The sequence below is a fragment of the Rhinichthys klamathensis genome, unplaced genomic scaffold (assembly GCF_029890125.1).
Source record: "Rhinichthys klamathensis goyatoka isolate OS25496 unplaced genomic scaffold, OSU_Roscu_1.1 h1tg000157l_1, whole genome shotgun sequence".
NCBI classification, from domain to species: Eukaryota; Metazoa; Chordata; class Actinopteri; order Cypriniformes; family Leuciscidae; genus Rhinichthys; species Rhinichthys klamathensis.
Window position 1 is genome coordinate 5,165,417 of NW_026606692.1, and position 24,296 is coordinate 5,189,712.

At 39.2% G+C, this 24,296-nt stretch overlaps 1 protein-coding gene across 1 annotated transcript in view; it reads right to left on the minus strand.

Moving 5' to 3' along the window:
• Nucleotides 1-24,296, minus strand: part of si:dkeyp-9d4.3 (caskin-1) — a 74,533-nt gene that overhangs the window by 34,871 nt on the left and 15,366 nt on the right. Inside the window, exons 2-5 of the mRNA XM_056258738.1 lie at nt 7,850-7,901; nt 4,894-4,991; nt 3,994-4,139; nt 3,791-3,886 (exon numbers count right to left, since the gene is read on the minus strand). Coding sequence (XP_056114713.1) covers nt 3,791-3,886; nt 3,994-4,139; nt 4,894-4,991; nt 7,850-7,901 — 392 coding nt within the window. The remainder of the gene's footprint in view (nt 1-3,790; nt 3,887-3,993; nt 4,140-4,893; nt 4,992-7,849; nt 7,902-24,296) is intronic.

The window sequence follows — 24,296 nt, forward strand, 5'->3', positions numbered from 1 at the left end:
AGTAAGAATTGAATTGTAGAGCTCTCTAATTGAATTCCTACTAGTAAGAATTGCATTAAAGAGCTCTCTAATTGAATTAAAGAGCTCTGCAATTGCATTCTTACTAGTAAGAACTGAATTAGAGAGCTCTCTAAATCAGTTTTTACTAGTAATAATTGCATTAAAGAGCTCTCCTAATGTAATTCTTACTAGTAAAAACTGATTTAGAGAGCTCTCTAATTTAATTGTTACTAGTAAGAATGCAATTGCAGAGCTCTTTAATTCAATTAAAGAGCTCTGCAATTACATTCTTACTAGTAAGAATCGAATTAGAGAGCTCTCTAATCGCAATTGTTACTAGTAAGAATTGAATTAGAGAGCTCTCTAATTGTAATTGCTACTAGTACGAATTGAATTGTAAAGTTCTCTAATTAAATTTTTACTAGTAAAAATGAAATTACAACAAGTAAGGCTGGGTACAATTTAAGCTAAAACGGCTTGCCATATTAGAGAGCTCTCTAATTCAATTCTTACTAGTAACAATTATTATTAGAGAGCTCTCTAATTCAATTATTACTAGTAAGAATTACAATTACAGAGCTCTCTAATTCAATTCTTACTAGTAACAATTGCAATTAGAGAGCTCTACAAATGAATTTTTACTAGTCATATGTCTCCATTGACTTCCATTCATTTTTAATTAGAGAGCTCTATAATTGAATTGTTACTAGTAAGAATTACAATTAGAGAGCTCTCTAATTCAATTATTACTAGTAAGAATTACAATTAGAGAGCTCTCTAATCCAATTCTTACTAGTAACAATTACAATTAGAGAGCTCTCTAATTCAATTCTTACTAGTAACAATTACAATTAGAGAGCTCTCTAATTCAATTCTTACTAGTAAGAATGCAATTGCAGAGCTCTCTAATTCAATTATTACTAGTAAGAATTACAATTAGAGAGCTCTCTAATCCAATTATTACTAGTAACAATTACAATTAGAGAGCTCTCTAATTCAATTCTTACTAGTAAGAATGCAATTACAGAGCTCTCTAATTGAAATTTTACTAGTAAAAAAACGAATTAAAGATATGTATAATTGGAGAGCTCTGTAATTGAATTAGAGAGCTCTGCAATTGCATTCTTACTAGTAACAACTGAATTAAAGAACTCTCTAATTATAATTGTTACTAGTAATAATTGGATTAGAGAGCTCTCTAATTGGAATTCTTACTAGTAATAATTCAATTAGAGAGCTCTACAATTGCATTCTTACTAGTAACAATTGAAATAGAGAGCTCTCTAATTGAATTAAAGAGCTCTGCAATTGAGTTGTTACTAGTAAGAATTGAATTAGAGAGCTCTCTAATTGTAGTTCTTACTAGTAACAATTGCATTAGAGAGCTCTCTAATTGAATTGTTACTAGTAAGAATGCAATTAGAGAGCTCTATAATTAAATTACAGAGCTCTTCAATTGTAATTGTTACTAGTAACAATTCAATTAGAGAGCTCTACAATTAAATTGTTACTAGTAAGAATTGAATTAGAGAGCTCTCTAATTGTAATTGTTACTAGTAACAATTGAATTAGAGAGCTCTCTAATGGTAATTCTTACTAGTAACAATTCAATTGTAGAGCTCTCTAATTGTAATTCTTACTAGTAACAATTCAATTAAAGAGCTCTGTAATTAAAAATGAATGGAAGTCAATGGAGACATATGACTAGTAAGAATTCATTTGTAGAGCTCTCTAATTGGAATTGTTACTAGTAAGAATTGAATTAGAGAGCTCTGCAATTGTAATTGTTACTAGTAATAACTGAATTAGAGAGCTCTCTAATTGTAATTGCTACTAGTAAGAATTGAATTGTAGAGCTCTCTAATTGAATTCCTACTAGTAAGAATTGCATTAAAGAGCTCTCTAATTGAATTAAAGAGCTCTGCAATTGCATTCTTACTAGTAAGAACTGAATTAGAGAGCTCTCTAAATCAGTTTTTACTAGTAATAATTGCATTAAAGAGCTCTCCTAATGTAATTCTTACTAGTAAAAACTGATTTAGAGAGCTCTCTTATTTAATTGTTACTAGTAAGAATGCAATTGCAGAGCTCTTTAATTCAATTAAAGAGCTCTGCAATTACATTCTTACTAGTAAGAATCGAATTAGAGAGCTCTCTAATCGCAATTGTTACTAGTAAGAATTGAATTAGAGAGCTCTCTAATTGTAATTGCTACTAGTACGAATTGAATTGTAAAGTTCTCTAATTAAATTTTTTACTAGTAAAAATGAAATTACAACAAGTAAGGCTGGGTACAATTTAAGCTAAAACGGCTTGCCATACGAGCGCGAGGTCTTGCTTTCTCCCTGTCGTCACTCTCTCTCGCTGCTTCTCCCCTGTTCAGTGAATGGCTGAGAGGAGCGCACGGCCGCTGACAGACGCGAATGAGCAGTGTTTTTCCATGGACTTATCACTTATCTGCTTTTCTTTTGTTATATTTAAAGAATTTAGTTTGACCATTTTAATTTTTATTTATTTTCTTGTGCTTATTACTTGTAACACTCACTATCACAGAGCTTAGTTCATCCGGTTCCCTAACTCTCTCAATTCAGATAATGTTCCACATAGGCCAATAAAAAATGTAATCATTCACTATATTATAGCTACTCGTTCTATTGTCTGACAAAAAAAAAAGGAAATGAAAACAGCTTTATTTGACATTCGGCTATATTATGTTAAATAGAGCAATAATTTAGAGAGAAAACGCACTAGGCTGACAGAACGCAAGTACGACGCGATGACGTCATTAATATGCTAATTGACGTATGACGTCATCTAGCGACATTTAGCGACTTTTAGGGAAGGCCTTAGCTACTTTCCTTTGAAAATAGTTGGCAACACTGGTAACGGCGCAAACTCTGACGTCGCAAGGCAAAAACCCCGGTTTCACTGTGTCTACACGACAACACTGTAACCGGCGTTTCTGAAAATCCTCACCCTGGCAGGGGTTTTCAAAAATGTTCGGTTTCAGTGCGTTTTCGTGTGGACGAACGGCCGAACCGCGTAAAAAAAGTCACGGTTATAAAAATACCCGTGTCCGTGTGGACAGGGCCTTAGTTCACTGAAGGATATCAATGAACTGAATAACCCAGTTGCAATGGTTAACAGGTGAAGATTATCAGTGTATAATGATTACATTTTGCTCTGTTTCTCACACAAAACTATGGCTAATGTGGCTTCATAAGATTTGAAGTAAAGTGTACATGGACATAATACATTTATGGTTATTTCGCATGAAAGATGAGATTTTAAATGATTAAATGAACAAATAGAGATAATAATCAAATATACAAACGAAGACATTCATGCATAAATAAATATATAAATAAGTGAACAAGGTGATTTGAAATGATTAAATAAATAATACATACATACATACTCCCAGTTGGATGAAAATAGCATCCAGTACAATTAAAAAAAATCTCCTTTTGTTCCACGGAAGAAAAAAAGTCATACGGGTTTGGAGCAGCGTTTGTTTGTAAATAATGACAGAATATGAATTTTGAGTGAACTGTACCTTTAACAAAACCCAAGTCTGAATAAACTGTTATGAAAGAGTCTCTTGTGCTCATTTGCAAGCAGTGGAAACCGGGGTGTGAGCGCATGTCGGGCTTCCTACTGTACATTTGGCTGAGAACGTGAGAAGAGGTGTAGTTCCCTCATTCCCACCGGGGAGCACCGCTTCTCATCCATCTATCACAAACCCCTGAGTACACACAGAGAGACACACACAAAACACTGCGCAACTAACCGAGACACGTCCAAATTCGCAGGCCAAGTCTAGAGGGGTTTTCCCAGCGTGGTCTCTGAGGCAGGGGTTCGACTGATGTTGGAGCAGCATCTCACTCTGCAAACACACACAGTGCAGTACAGTGAGTATGTGTGTGTGTGAGTGTGTGTAAAGCATGTGTGCATAAGCATGCAAGTCTGATCTGTGAATGTGCATTTACTCACTCCTTCATAATGGCCGTGTTGTGATGAGAGGTGTAAAGGGATCTGTCCCTCATCTGATTGGCTGTTGACTGATGACCCTGCCTTGAGCAGCATTTTCATGGGCTCACACTTGCCCTGCCAAGCAGCGTAATGTAAGGGCCGCATCCCTTCAGAAAACAGGAGGTAGTTTGAACGAGAAACATATTCACTAGCATTCAAAAGCTAGTTTGGGACTATGGAAGCTTGTTTCCTCCACGGAATAAAACAATTTAAAAGACAATTACGACTTTTTATCTCACAATTGTGAGTTTACATCTCGCAATTCTGACTTCTTTTCGATTGCGAGTTACAGTTCTGAGAAAAAAAGACTGACCAACTTTATAACTCGCAATTGCGTATTATTCAGAATTGCGAGCTATAAACACGCAATTCTGAGAAAAAAAGTCAGAAATGCAAGATCTAAACTCACAATTCTGAGAAACAAAATTCAGATGATTTTGATTTTGAGATATGATTTGTATAACACACAATTGTGAGTTTATCCACAATTCTGACTTTAAAACTAGCAATTGTGAGTTTATATCTCGCAATTCTGAGAGAAAAAAAGTCTGAGAGATATTGAGAGATAAAAAGTCGCCTTTACCTTTTTTATTTTTTATTCATTTGTGGAAACAAGCTTCCATAGGGGACAGTATGTTTTTTGTAGATAGAAAATAAAAAAAAATATTTTAAATGAAATAATATTTTACAGTTTTATTTTGATCAAATAAATACACCCTTGGTGACCTTTCAAAAAATATTTAAAACTCTTAGCGATTTTGAACGGTAGTTTATTTTAATAACTGATTCATCTGTATATTGGATAAATAATGTACATATTGTACATATGAGACAGTTAAAAGGTACTGTGTGTGTTTGTACCATTCTGGTCTTTGATGTCAACGACGGCTTGTGACTCGAGCAACAGCGCAATCAGCTCCACGTTACCATTAAGAGCAGCATGATGCAGGGCAGATAACCTATAAAACAAAAGCACACAAACACAATATGCATTAACCATTACTAGTGACATATAGAAAAAAATTCTGCACAGGTTTCTAGGAGGGAAACCTTTGGAATCGATTTAAATATGGTACAATATGGTACAATGATCTTTTGGTATAAGAAACATTCATATGGACAAAGTACTAAGCCAATAAATGACTCAAATTTAATAAAAGGTGTTATTGTTACAATAAGAGTGGTTGGGTTTAAATTAAAGTAACCCATTGTATCTCAAATAATATGGAAGCCAATTTCTGTCACATAAGAAAAAAAAAGTCACGCTTTGGTAAATCATTATGATGTCAAAGTCATAGTATGATTGCTTTATATGTATTAATTAATGTTACTGAATATTTTTCACCTTTTTTTGGTACTAAATCTTTTAGAATCTGTCATTCATGTAAACTTCCAACCAGCAATCTACTAGAGATTAGATAGATATTACTATGGATTCAAAGACAATAGCAGTTCAGGCAGCAGAAGAAAAAAATACTGGACTTCTCAAAATCTGTTTTTGATTGAATGTCTCTCAAAGACTTTCATTTATCTCAGTTATGACAGAACTGTGCGTGTCCTGAAATTTGTAGAAATTGCCCCCGTAATCATCTCTACTGCACTGTTATTGATTCCATTTAGAATAGACAAAAATAACGAAATTTGATGTTGAAAAACCTGTATTCAACATGTATTTAAAATGTAAGTTTAAGTTAGTTAAGTTAACCACTTGCACTCAAAATGCAATTAAATAAGGAAAAACTAACTCATGGCAGCCTGGCAGGTGATGTGTAGAACTTGTGAAACAATGACAGGCATTACTATTCTGCATAAAATCTTGAGGTTAATCTGTGTGTATGTCTAGGCCTGCTATGGTCAAGATATCTTCTTCAAAACAGACTAATAAATGTCCTCATAATGCCCAATCCTAATATATCATTTATTATTTCCAATCCAAATGCTTTAAAGTGCCCATATTTTGCTATTTTACAGGTTGCCAATAAAATTAAAAAAAATAGATAATTTTCTCATAAAAGCTATTCCTCGCAGCATCACCTCTTTTCTCATAGTGTTTGAAATGGTTTGATCCAGTCTCTCTAAACCCCTATTTCCGAGAGCCTACTCTGCTCTGATTGGTCAAATGGCCCAGTCTGTTATGATTGGTCTGCCACTTACAGCGTGTGTAAAAAAAAGCAATCACTCATTACCATATCTGAATTTTGAAATATCTTCAAACCTAGGTCCGAGCAGGAAGTACAGTAAGACTGGAATTACCGTTTAGGCAGTTCAGAATTGGTTCTTTCTTTTAGGAGACAATAACTGCTTTTATCTTGCACTTTGTTCAATGAAACTTTGAAGACCTTTTTAAATTCACTAACAGCTATATTACACACTATTATCCAAAAGAGCATAATGGGGCACTTTAAGGCCTATAACTTTTTAGAGAGTCCCTAATCTTACTTCATTGCAGCTCAACTCTGCCACTTTACTCCGGTCCCTGAGCAGGAGGCTATGACCTACTTCCATGAGTAAGAGATTTCTCTCTGCTAGAGCCTCAAACCACGTGTGTACACACACACACACACACACACACACTCTCTCTCTCTCTCTCTCTACTACTACTAGCACACTGCAGCATTCTAATAACAACACACCTCTGCTTTAGCTGTAATCTGCACTGTCCACTAGCTAACTTAACCATGAACTCGAAATAGACTGCATGGTACTGATGTCATCAATCACTCGTAGTTTTCAAGCCCTCCCTCCACCTAATGGCCATTTCGAATAACATTCAATTTTCAAAATCCAATCAAGTGCCGCTGAATAAAATAACGTACTGCCATGTTTCACCTGGAAATACGTTACATTAAGTTGCAAACGCTGTTTCCTTTAACATAGGCACTGGCCACTGAATAGCCCATATCATCAGATCGTTTTTCTGAATTGCTAAAACACATTGCTTGAAACCATCACTCACTTTCGCAAAACCTTAAACACAAAATTTTCCTCTGACTCTTCTGGCAAAATCAAACAATTGCCTCAAAACCATTTTATCTGTGCTTAAAATCAAACAATGCTCTCCGATCATAGACACAGCCAATCAAAATTATAAACACTACAGATCATTCATTAGACACTCCATCAAAAAATGGAGAAACAGAATCCAAAGCATGCAGTTACAGAAATATATTGTAAACAAATTTTGCAAATACGTGAAGAAGCATAGTAATGACAACTTACAGTAGTAAGGTGAATAAATGACTGTATCCACTGCAAGTATAGTATTGTACTGAATATTGAATAGTAGGCCTATCGAATGCCTGTATATTCAGCACTTGCATACTGTGAAAATGCAGTGACCCAACTGCAAAAGCCAAAAAGGTTAGAGTAAAAAACTCTCAATGAAAAGCATGTTACAGTAAAGTACACAGAAGAGTTGTGCAACAGCAGAATCGCGGTCAGTGAGAGAGATTGATTCTGCTTCAGCATCACGTCTTCATGTTGGTCCGGCCGGAGGAGTTTCTCCACATCTCAGACAATGTCATCTCTGTCATTTCGCCTACCTATGTTTAGCATTTTGAAACATAAGTCCATCACAGTGCGAAATGTGTTTTAGTGAGTGAGAATGTGTTTAGAGTTTTGAAAAAATGAGATTTGCAAACAGTGTTTTAACTACCTGACCTTGTTTAATGTTTTACAGAAAGAGTGATTTATTCGACGAATTGGTTTAGGCTATTGAGAATTTGGTTCAGAGAATGGGGTTTAGTGTTTTAGCAATTCAGAAAAACAGTAATTGATGGACATCATGTGATGTCACTGTAGTATAGATGAAACTCACCCGTCTGTGTCCTGGAAGTTCACATTCACCTTCTTAGCAGCACCCAGGAGCTCTGCAGGAGAAAACAGAATATTTTGAACTCTGAACAAACAATAATGATAAAGAATTAATGCAGTTTATAATTGTCAAGGGAGATGTTCCATTAATTTGGCCAAACGGACACATTTGTTAAACTAACAAAAAACATTCTTGGTCAGACATAAACATAATGCATGCGATGGTTACATGAAAATATGGCATGAAAATATAGTCAATCATAATAGACATGCTTTGTGTTTACTTATAATACATTAAAAAAAATCATTTTAAAACAATAATTGTATAGTATAATTTTATTTTTTTAATGAGGTGTTAATTCCACAAGGTAGTGACAAGGTTTAATTCCACCTTGTCATCTAAAATAAAATGTTAGTACTTCTAAATACATAGTTTACATTTCAAAATTTGATAATTTTTAATGTTCCTGGAAATATACATATAATGAAATGTTAATGGTTATTTCATGCTAAAACATTACAAAAATCACACATAAAATTGCACACTAAATAATGTGAATATATTCCCATTTAAAATGTATTTTTCTTAATCATTCCTATGATGTCATACATGCTTTAGTAATGCCTGCGATTACAGCAATCCTATAAGATCATTACAAATCGTACTGTACTACATGGATCTAATAAACTTGGGTAGGACATGAATGTAGACTGTACGATAAGGACACCTATTGAATCGTAGGCTACGACACAAGTTATGCTGCATCCCAGACGAGAATGGATGTGGGAATATCTCAAATTAAATGTCTCACTTCAGACCCCGGTGAGCAATCAGACGTCCGAGCTGTCTGGAACGCAGCATTAGTATAGAAGAATAAAACATCATCAGCATACGCTCGTGGTAAACAAATAGAGCCAGATGAATCGCAATTTGGCAATTGTGGTTTTTAATGTGCGCTGAAAAGAGGAGGAGGAAGTGAAAGAGGAGAATATGAACCCGGTCATGGCTAGGGAAAAGAGGCCAAATTGGCATGCCAATTTTGCAAATGGAGCTTGAGGTAATAGTTTTACGTTTTAGCGCCATGACGCACTGATCAATACGCCATTTGGGTAAATGGTAAATGGACTGCATTTATATAGCGCTTTCACAGACCCAATGGCCACCAAAGCGCTTTACATTTTGCCTCACATTCACCCATTCACTCAGTCATTCATACAACGACGGCGGTGTCAGCCATGCAAGGAGCCATCCAGCTACATCCATTACATCCAACATCCATTTTATGTTGCATTTGTATTGGCTAGTTAGTAGACGTAGGTCGTAGCAGCAAACACAATGTGAGATCATCATGCTTAATTTCTGTGTTATTAAAATGAAATTATATTTTTAATATAATTAAAAAATGATTGCAGGCTATCTTTGGTCTCAAGACCGTGACAACGACCGTCTTTGAACCTCTCTCACTGTACGACGTAGGACCACCTTAAGGATCCACGACCACATAAATCGCCACGATTGGTCATCTTTCATCTGGGACAGCCCAAAATCGTACAATGCATACAAGGCATAAGAGACTATCTGGGTTTGGTGCCTGTTTGGGTGGGTTTTGCATGCGATTAGTTCTGTTTCCTGTGTTTTCAGTTGGTTACCTTGGTTATTCATTGTTTGATTATCAGTTACTCCTGTTGCTCATTTCGTTGATTGGTTTGTTCTGTATATTTAAGCCTTGGTTTTCTTTCTGTTTTTTGTTAGTTCTCGTCATGGTATTACGGTTGTTCTGTTCCCGATGGGGATTTTGAGTTTTGTTCAATACATATAGGCCTGGTTTCACAGACATGCATTTAAGTCTGGAACTAGGCTTAAGCCTTGTCTGTGAAACTGGGATATATTGACACTGCTGCAAATAGATCCTTTCCTCGCGTTTGTGCAACCGTTTGTGACAGCGTTGAAGCAGGATTCTAGTTAGCAGTTATAAAATACTTTCCCACCATGTTTATATTGAGGACTAAGGTCAAAGGTCAAAGTAGATCTGTCACAGAGGGGATTCCTCTTAGCCAAAGCCAGCAGGTAGAGTTTCCATTCATTAAACTCAAACAAAACTGTTTAATCACAGCTGGTTATTACCCACCCATTCACACAATGACATATTACAGCAAAACACTGACAATCCTAATCAAAATCATGCATTAAATTCTGGGTGATATTTCCATCAAATGTCTATGGCTTGATACATTAATCTCCAGATGTATGTGTGTGTGTGTGTGTGCTCTAAATGAAAGTGGTCCAGATGGCAGCCTTCTCAGAGGGTGAGACAGGGATGGGAGTGTAGAGACAGACAGAAAGCGAGAGAAATTTGAAATGCATAAAAAAATATCACTAAATAGTGAAATAAACAACCTGTATGTGCGTGTGCTGCTCGTTTGACCTTAATAGCAGTCTTATTCTACTAAACATGCTAAAGAAGCTATTAATTATGTATGAATGACATTATTATTCATACTCGCTGATCACAGCCTAATCAATTATGCTTATACAGTGGTGGTGATGATAAATTAGTTAATTAATTTCCCTATTCGACTTTATCTCTAAATTAATAAATACGTAATTATTGCACATTTAATGTACAACTAATTAAGCATCTAATTTTCCCAGACACCTTCAGAAACACAACGGAACGGAATGAGAAAAACGCAAATGAGCATTTCCATGACGACTCAATGTCACTGTGATGCTAATTAGAGAATGTGACAGAAATACCATGGCAACTCCTCACCTGAAGTTGCCATGCAATGACTTTCTAGTAACGGTGGTGATGGTATCACGATAAAGGAAGAAGTTAAGCATACATTTTGCATACGTACAAACAGGTGCACATACAGTCACACACCATGAGGTGTTTTGGAACTCAGTCATAATCCTTCCATGTGATAAATTATTCATACCATTATCACTGCAACCTCAATGGTGCCTGTTGCTATGGAAACCTTGACCTTAACCATGACAATAAAAATCAGTGTTGCCCAGCCCCTGCTCACGAGCGCACAAAACCTCCTGTGTTTTAAACATTCTTTATTACTCATCTTCCCTTGGATCCTCTTTCAATATTGCATTCAGTTTATTCACAGCAGACCCAGCTGGAGTGTTGCAGAGTGTGCAAGACTTGGAAATCTACAAAAGGTTAAAGGTTAAGATGATATAATCCATCATCTGTCATGGCAAAATGCTGAAATCATATTTTTCCCCTGAAACCCAACAAGACTTCTCACAAATAACTCAATCCGTGGCATTACATTGCCAAACAGTTTACGGCCTTTTAAAGGATTACTTCACCCATGATCGAAAATCTTGATATCATTTACTCACCATCATGTCGTTCCAAACTCTTAGTTGGAGCACAAAGTGAAAGATTTAGAGGAATGTCCGAGTTGCCCTCTTCCTTAATAATTAAACAATGAATATCAAGCTCCAAAAAGCGGCGTAAATGCATTAAAACTAGTTATGACGTGTGCACTATATTCCAAGTCCTCTGCATTCACAGAAAACTGTGTGTGAGAAACAGACTGAAATTTAAGTCGTTATTACTGAAAATCCAGCCCGATCTCACGGCAATTCGTACGAATTCATACGACCTCACTCGTACAAATTTGTACGTTTTTTGCTAATTCGTACATATTTTACGAGTTACCAAATTCGTATGAATTCGTACGAATGACCTACCCCTGACCCCGCCCCTAAACCTACCCATCACGTGGGTTTAGACAAATCGTACGAGTGAGGTCGTATGAATTAGTACGAATTAGCCACCTTTTAATCACTCGTACAAATTCGTACGAATTGGTTGTGAGATAGCGTTGGAAAATCCAGCTTTGTGGTCACCATTCACTTTCATTGTAAGAAAAAGAGCCGCTTAGACAAGCATGTTCAACAGAAGAAAGAAAGTCATAGTTTGGAAAGACATAAGGATGAGTAAATAATATAATTTTCATATTTGGGTGAAATTTAATGAGGTTTAAATGCTAAAAGGATATAATCTGACGATTATGCTAGTATGTGGATGCTTTCATTGCCCTCTATTAATGGTGAAGAAGCTGTATTGTTTATTTTGAATAAATCCCTCGATGCGGACGTGACTTTGCCTGAACAGTGGATGTGATTGGATAACTGGACTAACCAGCAGACGTTTCTCATCGCACAGCATCTCAAATGTTGGTTTGATCATTCTGAAATGCCTGAGCCAAAGAATGATTCGTTTTAATTCCCTTCCAGAAGTGTCAAAATGTAGATGCCCTCATTGCCCTCTATTAATGGTGAAGAAGCGGTACTGCTTTTTTATTATCAAATTAGGCAAAGTTAGGCTGTGGGCCAGATTAACCATATGGGTAATTGGGCACGTGCCCACAAAACATCCACAGGACAGTCATTATTTTTGCATTTACAGCTTTTGAACAGAAATGACACACTTTACTTTCAAAACACACAGTTTTTGTCTAGCCTGTTAAGCCTATAAATTACCTAGCCTCTCACACCTTGTTAACACTATTCCGCTATTGTGCTTAATGTGGTCTCTAGTTCTTAAGAATAATCGTTGCACTAAAGCAGCAGTTTTAAAGCCCCTACATTGTACTTCATTTTGTTAGTAATTATGTAATCAATTCATTGACAGCCTACGACACAGACGCCTAGACAAGCATGTGACTGACTGACATCAGATTCACAATCACAGATCAATTCTAGAGCAAATGCTCAGCCCGCAGGTTCTATCTAGATCCAAATCACAGTAATGTATCAGTATATTGATACTTCACAGTTATTCACCCGGTGTGGCTTAAAATAGGAACATTATGGCTAAATACTAAAATAACACTGGTAAAGAACAGAGTTAAGAAAGAAAAGAGTGGGGAAGAAGCTCTGAATTATGTGAAGAAGCATCTTATAGGTATATTTATATATTTATGCATTTGGCAGACACTTTTATCCAAAGCGACTTACATTGCATTTCAACGTACACATTTACATTCTAATAATTTCTTCAAGGTAAATCAAGGTAAGTCTCAATATGTAAAATATATATCTTACCCAACTTGAACAAATATATTAGAATGTTGATAACCAAACTGTTTTGGTTCCCATTGACTTTCATTTGTATTATTTTTCTCAAGTCAATAGAACAGTAGGCTATATGAGAATAGAACAGAAACTGTTTAGTAACCAACATTCTTTAAAATATCTTCTTTTGTTTTCCACAGGGGTTTGGAATGACATGAGGGTGAGTAAATGAAGACAGAATTTTTATTTTTTGGGTGAACTATCTTTTAAAATTGCAAAAAGCTTGTGATAAATACTAATTTACTAATGTACCCAATGTGACAGATGCCCATGTTTCTTTTAAAGTGCCCCCATTATGTATTTTAAAGGTTCTTAATTTTGTTTTGGAGGTCTCCTACAACAGGTTTATGCGTCCATGGTCAAAAAACGCTTTAATTTTCTCATAAAAAACATTGCACACCATCTGAAACAGTTCCAATTACAGCGCATGTCAGAAATGAAATGTCTATTACCATATCTGAATTTCAGCTCCAGAGGCTTCCTCAGCGCTTGATACACAGTGATACGAACTGTAATGTTGGCGTGAGTTCTCATCTTTTTGAAGTACATGCAAAGCGGATTCACAGCACAGAAAACAGCGTCTTCTCGACATGTCGACAACATGAAACAAACTCTCCAGTCTCAGCTAGAACTACAGTGTTTTAGGGCGGGTCAAAGTAGTGTTTTTAGTGATATGTAACATAATTGCAACCAAAATGCAACATTGTAAAAAAAAATTTGTTCTTGCTGCATGGGACAGAAAGGTAATAACCTTAAAGGGGTGGTATAATGCCCTTTTCACAAGATGTAAAATAAGTCTTTGATGTCCCCAGAGTGTGTATGGGAAGTTTTAGCTCAAAATACCCCACAGATATTTTTATATAGCATGTTAAAGTTGTCACTTTTTGAGGGTGAGCAAAAACGCATCGTTTTTGTGTGTGTCCCTTTAAAAGCAAATGAGCTGCTGCTCCCGGCACAGAGGGCGGAGCTTCAACAGCTTGTGTCCTTTTACCTCACACAGACATGCACTGAAAATTTCAAAAACTTTTAGCCTTTTATGTTCAAACCGGAGTCAGACCATGATGGAGACACTCAAGAAGAAGTGACAACATGTCGAATGCAACAGGACATTTCTGAATGGTTAGTTGATGCATTTATGTAGCTTATGTGGAGTTAACTATATCTTCTAGTCATTGATTAGCATATTCTGTCATGATAATCTATAAATCGCGTTCCCAGGGCGGTGTTTATGTAAATTTTAGGGTTAGTGATGTCACTAACCCGGCAGGAATGTCCTGTAGTCCCTACCAGCCGTTTGTTGTAGTCCTTAAAAAGCAATTTCTTTAAAATAAAATATCTCCCTTTGCTTTGAACTTTAAGAGTTGTAACTTTGCAGATGTTTTTTATGCTCAAACAGCAACATTACACACTAACTAAGGTTAGAAAAGTGAAATCATAATCAACCACCCCTTTAATAACTTATAACTTGCTTGTCTAATGGTATAGATCAGCTGTTTTATGTTTGAGAACCTCGTTAGTGTGAAGAAATGTTACATTTAATACTCAAGGACCTCGGAATGTTCAACATTCCAATCAGATGCAACATTAATCTGTCAAACTGCATGATATTGATGCTATACGCGCGATAGGGTGAACACAGAACATGACTTACTGAGCTTCAAATCCCCTGCAGGGACGAGCTAAGACTTGTCCAGCCTTATCACTGGTTATGAAGATAGTGAAGGATACAACACAAGTTCAATACAAAAGAGGTGTCGAGAGCTGCAAACCTTTCATGGAACTGACATTGAGGTTAATATTCACAATTCAGGAATTAGATTAAGGTTACCCAAGTGTACTCCCACAAGAGGAAATGGAAAGGGAGTTTAATTTATAGTAGAGGATGAGGTTCGCTCTGGAGACGTGATATGCTTTATGGGTGAATCTCACTAAACCTGTCACGAACATGTCCAGGTCATAATTCAAAACAAAATCAAAAAGGGGTGGGATATTTTGCTTAAAAATGTTTGATTGTGGCATAATATTCATTGCAATGAAGCCTCAATTGTCAATAATGTCATTTAAAAAATATTATATAAAATCTATTATTTAATTTAATTGTAATGAGAATCTAATGGGTCTTATTTGAACTCTTATAACTATGTAATGCTTATTAGAGTAATGCTGAACAAATTATATATTATTTCAGTTGTATTCATATATAATAATTCAATTTAATAATAATCTAATGAGAAAATTGTCTGAGAAAACATAAAGAACTGCACACAATGGCACAGTGAGAAAATTATTTGAGTAACCAAATATATAATTCAGAAAAAAATGCATATAATAGTGGCATTCCTCCATGCTTGTTTTCTATTTTTAAAAAGGAAGTAATTTAATCTCTCAGCTCTGGAACATAATCTGGGACAAGCACAGTAATCTGAACAACACACATACACACACACACACATTGTCTCCCCCATTCTTAGGCTCTAACCCACAGCTATAATTATATGTAATGATTATCATTTTAAAATGACCCGAAAGCATGAGCACTATATATAGGAAGAATTGCAAAGCACATGCTGAGCATATACTGCCACACTTACCACTTTACTCCCTTTGAATTCTGCGAGTTACATTTGGTTCTTTGTGTCAAAGTAAATGTACCACGGTCTCTTCAATACCACCAAAAAAAAAGGACTAGTGTGCACTGCATATTTACACACACTCTCACAATACACACACACAAACCCTCAGCATCCCTCAGCATCATCTAACTGTGTTCAGTTTAAAGCAGCCATGGCCTGAAGCTGAAGCAAGCTGACTGTGAAAAGAAAATGAGAGAGAGAGAAACATGGAGAGAGCAACCATTTTCTTCCACTAGTTTGGCCTCACATGCCGTACACGTGACTGTCAGTTTCACACCAGACTCTAAAAATACATTATGAGGGAACCCATAGAAAAGTTCCTCCTAGACAGCAATGAGATTAAATAGACTTGTTTAAAAAGTTCTCCAGAGAACAATATATTGATTATCAAAAAGATATAGCTTTATACTTTTATGTCTCATTTATGTCTCATCTTAGACAAAGTAATATCTCATCAATGTAAATCCAAAAGTTTTTGTCCAAACTAGTTATAGATATTTTGTCAATCGCTTGGTTTCTTTTTCGAATGTGTCGTGCTACATAGCCCCGCCCACCATGAAATCTCATTGGTCCAAAATTCGCAACAGTCTTTTTAACAATAACTGTTAAAATGTTAAAGACAGACCTACTGCGAGCTCTGAGGTTGTTTATCGCTGATGCTTTTGTTGAAGCCATCAGCATTATTTCAACTTATTTTTTTAAATAATCATGTTGAACAGCATAATTCTTAGTGGAAAAACTACACTACCCATGATTCTGCAAAGAAATCTTCAATAAGTCAGTGTAATGGCCCTATACGCTCTCAAAAATGTTTGTGTATATATAGTATATGCCTATTTTGCAATAAACATAAAATATAGTGATTCTAAAGATTTATAATCAACATCTTTAAATCAATAGCTTTATATTTCTCCATAATTTGTAATTTGATTATGTCATTTGCAATGCTTCATGGGATTGTAGTTCTTTCTCTCAAAAAAAGCCTTTATGTACACAGTCTTACCTTTGCCTTTTTGTCTAAATTTGTGCTACAAATCATTGTTGTGGTTCACCTCATATCTAGTTGGTTTGGTTCACGACTAAAAAATACTTTTTTTTTTAAATCCTTATGGGAAGAATTTATTGGAAAAATACAATACTGGAAAAGTCGGCATTGTTGCACTCTATTAAATGTTATATATGCTAATTGGCAGACATGCTTCTTGCTGGTGTATGTTCACCATAGTAATGAGATAAGTAATGTAATATTAATAATATCCAATGTAACAACCAGAAAAGCCAGCTTCAGATCTCAAGTTCTAGCAGAAACAGTGTTGTTTTTGTTCCTCTGGTAATTTCTCGCCACCTCAAGGATTAGCCTACCCCACCAAAACACACACACACACCAACACAGAGCCTTAAGAGGATAAAAAACGGATGTGCAATATGCCGATGCCCAGACACACGGCTCTAGTCTGAGCCAATACAGATGCTCAGCATTGCCATGATCACTCAATTGACAAATAGTTGTATGCATAACAGTACTTAAGCATGTACAATGTCTCCACATACCAAACACCAGTTGTTCATCTCAGGAGTGAGAAAAACAACATAAAGCATGGAAGTGAACAACAATGAGTAAATTATTTCCAATAGCTTTAGACCTCAAATACTATTTCACAAGCAATATCACAATATTTTGAGTATAAAATATGTTTGAAATATGATATATCATATGAAATATATTTACTGGAAGAACTGTTGGAAGATCGAAGCGGCTGCTTATATTCCCTTTGTGTGGAGGATTATTTAAACATGCTCCCATATGTTTTTGATGGTAATCTCCTTATTATTTGAGTCAGATTGATAATATCCTCATTAAAGTCACTGAGTTATTTCAGAGACAATCCCAGCTGAGGACAAAATCACAAACGAGTTGAAATTATGTTTGTAGGAGTTTATGAAGTACTTCCATGCTGTGTTATTGTTGCCGTTTCTCCATAGCAGAATCTTCTAACACAATGTGAAGCTTCCTTTGAAGTCAGCATCAAATTGAAAAGTCTCACCCAAACAAGAAATTCTGTTATCATTTACTCACCGTCATGTTGTTCCAAAACTGTTTTGACTTTGTTTCTTACATTAAAGACAAAAAGAGAAGCAGAACGTTGACACATCTATTTTCCATTTAGTTAAAGCATATGGAAACCAGGAGCCGGTTGCACCAGCTTTGCGTAGAGTAAGTTACTTAACTTAGCCTAGCTGTGACATAAAGGGGCACCAACTCATGCACTACTAAATATTTTAGTTTATATAAACTAAACACAATTGGCTATTTTAAAAAAGGGGAGGGGCTTTTCTATATGTCCCGCCCTGTAGAAATTACCTCAAAATATTGAATAAAGCTGCGCGTTTCAAGGCTCTTCAGTGGGACTTTACGTATGATTTAGTTACAAACCAGCTAGTATTAATGTGTAGGCTACCTAGTGAGGACTTTACATTCCAATTTAAGTAAAAACTTACGAAAGTCTGGTGCAACTCTACCCAGGCACTGACAAGTTCCAAAAAAGACAAAAAAGCAACATTAAAAGTATATGTGCTTAATTAAGTATTCTGAAGCCATAAAATAGATAAGATTTTCTGTGATAGCGACTTAAATGCTCACATACCTGTTTGGAACAACATGAGGGTGAGTAAATGATGGCAGAATGTTTATTTTGGTGTGATGTTTCAGATGTTATTTTCCAAATCCCAGAATGAACCCACAACAGCTTTACAAAATGACATAAGCGGAACCAGCACAACAAGTCATTTTACCGAAGGCCTGCCTTGTTCTGTTTTCATCTCCAAGACAAGACCTGTCAAGCTCAGCTCAATGCAGCAAAACCCTGTGCTGTCCAGACTCCAGCTGACCTACCATAACCTCTGAAATATCTTACTACTCATTAACATCAACAGCTTCAGGTGCTAGACAAAACACTACCACGCTGCTGCTGCTGCTGCTGCTGCTGCTGCCTGTTGTGCAAGGAAATGTGTGTGTTGTTGTCCTATACCTTTATTTCCAACATATGGATGGAAGGGGTTTTCAATTGCACTCATGAGTAAATAAAAAAAAAAGAATGTATGTTACTCTTTTGAAGAAGCAACTTTAGACCAATATTATTGCCTAATTTAATAAGTATGTCATCTGAATACTTAAAACAGGCTAGTTTGTTATACAGGGTTCTTTAATTAAAATACAGGGTTAATTCAAATAAAGCTGAAATAAAACAAAATATAAATATTAGTTGAAAATCTAAAACTAAACAAAAATGTGAAATGTTGTCTTGGCAATGAACTGAAATAAGCTGAAGTTGAAGCACTATAATTGTTAACTAGAAAGTAAAACTAACTAAAAATAAAAATTCAATAAAAATAAATGACACCTAAATAGCAATATTTTAAAATAATAAAAGCACATAATGAAATGGCTAACAGCTAACTAAAACTAACATGAAAACTAAAAAAATAAAAGCTCATTCAAAATATTAATAAAACTATAATTAAACTATAATAAAACCAGTCCTTCCAGAAAAACGCGGAGTTTTTTTGTGATTGTTGCGGGCAAAAATCCTTGATTACGCAGCCTGTTTTCTTTAAAAATGCGATGCAATATGCGGGATATTTATGCAATTTTTTGCGATGAAATTGCGGGAACTTGCAAAATTTGCGGGAACTTGCAAAAATTGCGGGAACTTGCAAAAATTGCGGGAACTTGCAAAAACTGCGGTTTGATGAAAAAGAGTAAAAAAAAGTGATTCCCCCAACACCCTGTTCTCACCAGGCTACTACCTTAATGTAAAGAGTCCTTTCTTATTACTTCCTATGATAAGCAAGCATACTACATCACAGAAAGTGCTGGAAATATTTAATTTCTCATCTTGTTTTATTTCAGACTGTAACGAGTGGAAATAAGGTGTGGCCCCTTTAAGAGCTGCGCACTCCCTGTCTAACTGTCTGCAGTATTATATGTGCCATGCGCCTCGAACACCCCATGTGTGCGGGTAATTTCTGTTTGATGCTACTTCTTTGATCTTATTTTGTTTATTAAGTAACGACGTGGACGGTAGAACGTGTGACAGACAGTTACGAGTTCGATTTGCGAATAAAGTGCGAGTTGTGAGATGCCAATCGCCTCCGTGAGTCTGTCTGGCCTCTGCAATCACTTCAGCTGTGAGCTATCCCTATTTTTCTTCCCGACACAACGCGTTACAAGACCTTAATAAACACATCAAACTTACAAAACATTGCTGAGTCAAACAAGTTCTGTAGCTTTACTAGAGGAATATGCTACAACTTCAGTAAAAATGAATAAATGAAATATTTTAAAATAAAGTGTGCTCCTGTTTTACAGCTTTTCAATGATGTTCACGTCGCGTAATTACGTCACTTCATAGCGTTCCCATGGCAACAGGGGGAAGTGGCTGCTCTTGTGTGAAGCAAACGCAACATTTTCCAACTTTCTGCTAAGATATATGTGACTTTTTTGCGACGAAAATGCGGGGATTATGAAATCATGCAAGCCCCGCATATTTTGCGCGGAAATCAGCAATTTATGCGGCGAAATTGCGGAGTATTTGAAAAAATGCGACCCCCGCATAAATATGCGGACTTTGGCTGATTTTGCATTGAATTCAGCGATCGCATAATCGCGTTTTTCTGGAGGGACTGTAAAACCGCTGTTATCCCATAATTACCATTTTTGTATACCCAGTAGTATTGGGTAATTTGGAAGTTTAGGAAGGAAGGGAGGAAGGAGGGAGGGAGGGAGGGATGGAAAGAAGGAAGGAAGGACGGAAGGATGGACGGACGGACGGACGGAGGGAGGGAGGGAGGGAAGGAAGGAAGGAAGGAAGGACGGAGGGAGGGAGGGAAGGAGGGAGGGAGGGAGGGAAAGAAGGAAGGAAGGAAGGAAGGAAGGACGGACAGATGGACGGACGGAGGGAGGGAGGGAGGGAGGGAAGGAAGGAGGGAGGGAGGGAGGGAAGGAAGGAAGGACGGAGGGAGGGAGGGAGGGAGGGAGGGAAAGAAGGAAGGAAGGAAGGAAGGAAGGACGGACGGACGGATGGACGGAGGGAGGGAGGGAAGGAGGGAGGGAGGGAAGGAAGGAAGGAAGGACGGAGAGAGGGAGGAAGGGAGGGAGGGAAGGAAGGAAGGATGGACGGACTGAGAGAGGGAGGGAAGTAAGGAAGGAAGGAAGGAAGGAAGGAAGGAAGGAAGGAAGGAAGGAAGGAAGGAAGGAAGGAAGGACGGAAGGAAGGAAGGAAGGAAGGAAGGAAGGAAGGAAGGAAGGAAGGAAGGAAGGAAGGAAGGAAGGACGGACAGATGGACGGACGGAGGGAGGGAGGGAGGGAGGGAAGGAAGGAGGGAGGGAAGGAAGGAAGGACGAGGGAGGGAGGGAGGGAGGGAGGGAGGGAGGGAGGGAGGGAAAGAAGGAAGGAAGGAAGGAAGGAAGGACGGACGGACGGATGGACGGAGGGAGGGAGGGAAGGAGGGAGGGAGGGAAGGAAGGAAGGAAGGACGGAGAGAGGGAGGAAGGGAGGGAGGGAGGGAAGGAAGGAAGGATGGACGGACTGAGAGAGGGAGGGAAGTAAGTAAGTAAGGAAGGAAGGAAGGAAGGAAGGAAGGAAGGAGGGAGGGAGGGAGGAAGGAAGGACGGAGGAAGGAAGGAAGGAAGGAAGGAAGGAAGGAAGGAAGGAAGGAAGGAAGGAAGGAAGGAAGGAAGGAAGGAAGGAAGGAAGGAAGGAAGGACGGAAGGACGGACGGACATATGGACGGACTGAGGGAGGGAGGGAGGGAAGTAAGGAAGGAAGGAAGGAAGGAAGGAAGAACGGACGGACGGACGGACGGACGGAGGGAAGGAGGGAGGAAGGAAGGAAGGAAGGACGGAGGGAGGGAGGGGAAGGAAGGAAGGAAGGAAGGAAGGAAGGAAGGAAGGAAGGAAGGAAGGAAGGAAGGAAGGAAGGAAGGAAGGAAGGAATGAATGAATGAATGAAGAAATAAATGTTCTTGCCCTCACAACCCATCACATCCTTCCTTCCATACACTTTACCAAGCAAATACTGGGATGTTGTTAAATCTACCACCTGTGCATAGCAGCGGTGTCTCGAATGCCAGTGAAGTGGACAACTAAAGTCAACAGAGGAAAAAAAACCTACTTTGACAGGGGGAAATGTTCTCTTACGAGAGTATCTCTCGTACTGCGTAATAGCTTACGCTAGGGGAAAAACTCTTTTCCACGAGATATTGAAGCCAAAAATTATCCTTAATTTTTTGTTAATGTAAAACGCTTTGCAGCAGCAAGCAGACATAGGCGAAACAGCTCGCGCGCCTATTGGCTGCTCTTGCGGCAAATGCAGCAGCCTATCGAGAGAGACTCTGCGTGACGTAATGACCAATGGGGGCAATTCGCGCCCATATCGTCACGTCCCGCCAGAAAGGGCGTGGTCTCACCCTATAAATATGCTCGTTAGGCTGGTACAAGCTGATTTTCATCTCTTCAGCGACGCACACGCATCGCTGGATCCGGAGTGAGAAGCCGCGCCGTCGAAGAAAGCCTTTCAGCGGGACGAGCTCTGGAGTCGCTGGCCTCGCCGCCTTCAACTGCCGTACCTGCTGCGCTTTCCGGCGTTCTATATCCTTTTATACTCTGTGTAAATTTACTCTGCTGAGAGTGTTTGCTCGCTTACTTGACGCAACTCACACTTCTCTTCACAAAAGAGCTGCGTCTTTTTAAAGATGCCATCATGTGGCTCGTGCCGCGCCCCGCTCAGCGACGGAGACCGTCACGTCATCTGTGTTTCCTGCCTGGGTGAGGATCACGCGGCCCTCGCGCTCGCTGACGGCGGATGCCCTCATTGCGAGTTTTTGCCTATTCTTGCCTTCCTTTTTGCCGAGTCTGAGGACTCGCCTGGCATCATTCTCCGAGCCTTCACCACAGCCCGCCGTGGTGCCGCGCCGCAAGAAGCGCCGCGCCCAGCGCGCTCCCGAGCTTTCTCCAGCCCGCCAAAGCTCGCCGGTTCGCCCGCCAGCTTCGCCGGCTTCGCTCGAGTCGCTCACTGACGGAGTGACGTCAGCCATGCACGGACGCGCTTACACCGCCGCCGGGCAAGCAGTTTCAGCGCTGCACACTATGGCTATCCTGCAGATCTTCCAGGCCGACCTTCTCCTTAAACTGGACGAGGAAGGACCCGAAGCGATCTGCGTGGCGGACCTGAGAAGCGCTACAGACCTCGCTCTTCGCGCTGCTAAAGCCGCTGCACAGGCCATAGGACGGAATATGGCCTCTCTCACCGTGGCTGAGAGACACTTATGGCTGACGCTGTCCGAGATGACGGAAGCCGAGCGCTCTGTGTTTCTCGACGCGCCCATTTCACCAGCGGGCCTCTTCGGATCTGCCGTCAAAGATTTCGCGGACAGATTCATGGAGGTGCAAAAGACTTTGCAGGCTATGAAGCACTTCCTTCCGAAGCGCTCGAGCTCCGCTGCAGGCCGCTCAAAACAGCCGTCTGCTCGCAGTTCTCAGCCGCAGCCTGCACCGCCCGCCGCCGCCGCTTCACAGCGCCGCCACGCCCGAGACCAAAGACCGCGCTCTCGCTCTGCTGGACGCCGCCCCCCTCAGCGCGGGCCCCGGCCGAGGATTGAGATCAAGCCTGAGGCCTCAAAATCTTCCTAGCCATTCTAGGAAAGCGACGGTGTTCAGATCCCGCTGCGGCCGGATTTCCGCCAAAAGTTCTCGCTCGGTCAGTTCCAAGCATCGCGACTGTCCCAGTGTATTTCGCAGTGAGCCAGCCGGTGTGTCACAGCCCGTTTGCCTGCGCACAAAAGCCGTTTTTACGGCTACCCAGATAAATCCAATAAAGAGTGCATTTTCTGGTGTTCCGGCCACGGCCGATAGTGTTATGAGTGTTGTAAGAATGCCCACCCAGTGCCCATTCCCACACCCAGACACAGCCCGCCACGGTGCAGGGCTAGCACAAATAAAATCGACTCAGGTCGATTGTGCAAACAATGTAGTGAACGCGCCCATGTCACAATGCCCGCTCACACTGCGTGTCCCTTGGTTTCTGTAAAAACGAAACCAACACACATTCAGTCGGCTCTGACCGACAATGTTTTCAGTGTAGTAAATGTGCCCGCAGTCCCGCGCCCACATTTTCTCACAGACACGCCGAATCCTACGGGATCTGCCCCGCTCACTTTTTCTGCACAATCTGCCATAAAAAAGCTGAGCGCGGCCAGGCCGCCCACTGTGATCAGCGCGCACCCCGCCTCGAACGCTGTAAACACGGTGTTGTGTTCCCAGTATACCAGGGCTCTCGAGCTGCAGTTTTGCCGCGACCAGAGCCCGGATTTCATTCTGCCTCTAGCTATTCACGCAGATGCGTGGTCAAAGCTTCCCGGGGTATCAGAATGGGTGCTGAACACTATAAAGAGAGGCTATTCGCTACAATTTGCTCGACGCCCGAGCGATAACGGCGCGTGTCGAAACTACGGTGAAAAACGAAGTGTCTCATCTACTTCGTGCCGAGATAGCGAAACTACTGAGCAAAGGGGCTATAGAACCTTTATCTCAGGCTCAGAGCGAAGGGGGCCTATACAGCAGATATTTTCTGGTACCGAAAAAGGATGGGGGTCTCAGACCCATTTTAGATCTGCGACAGCTGAACAGAGTGCTTGTGAAACGCCAGTTCAGA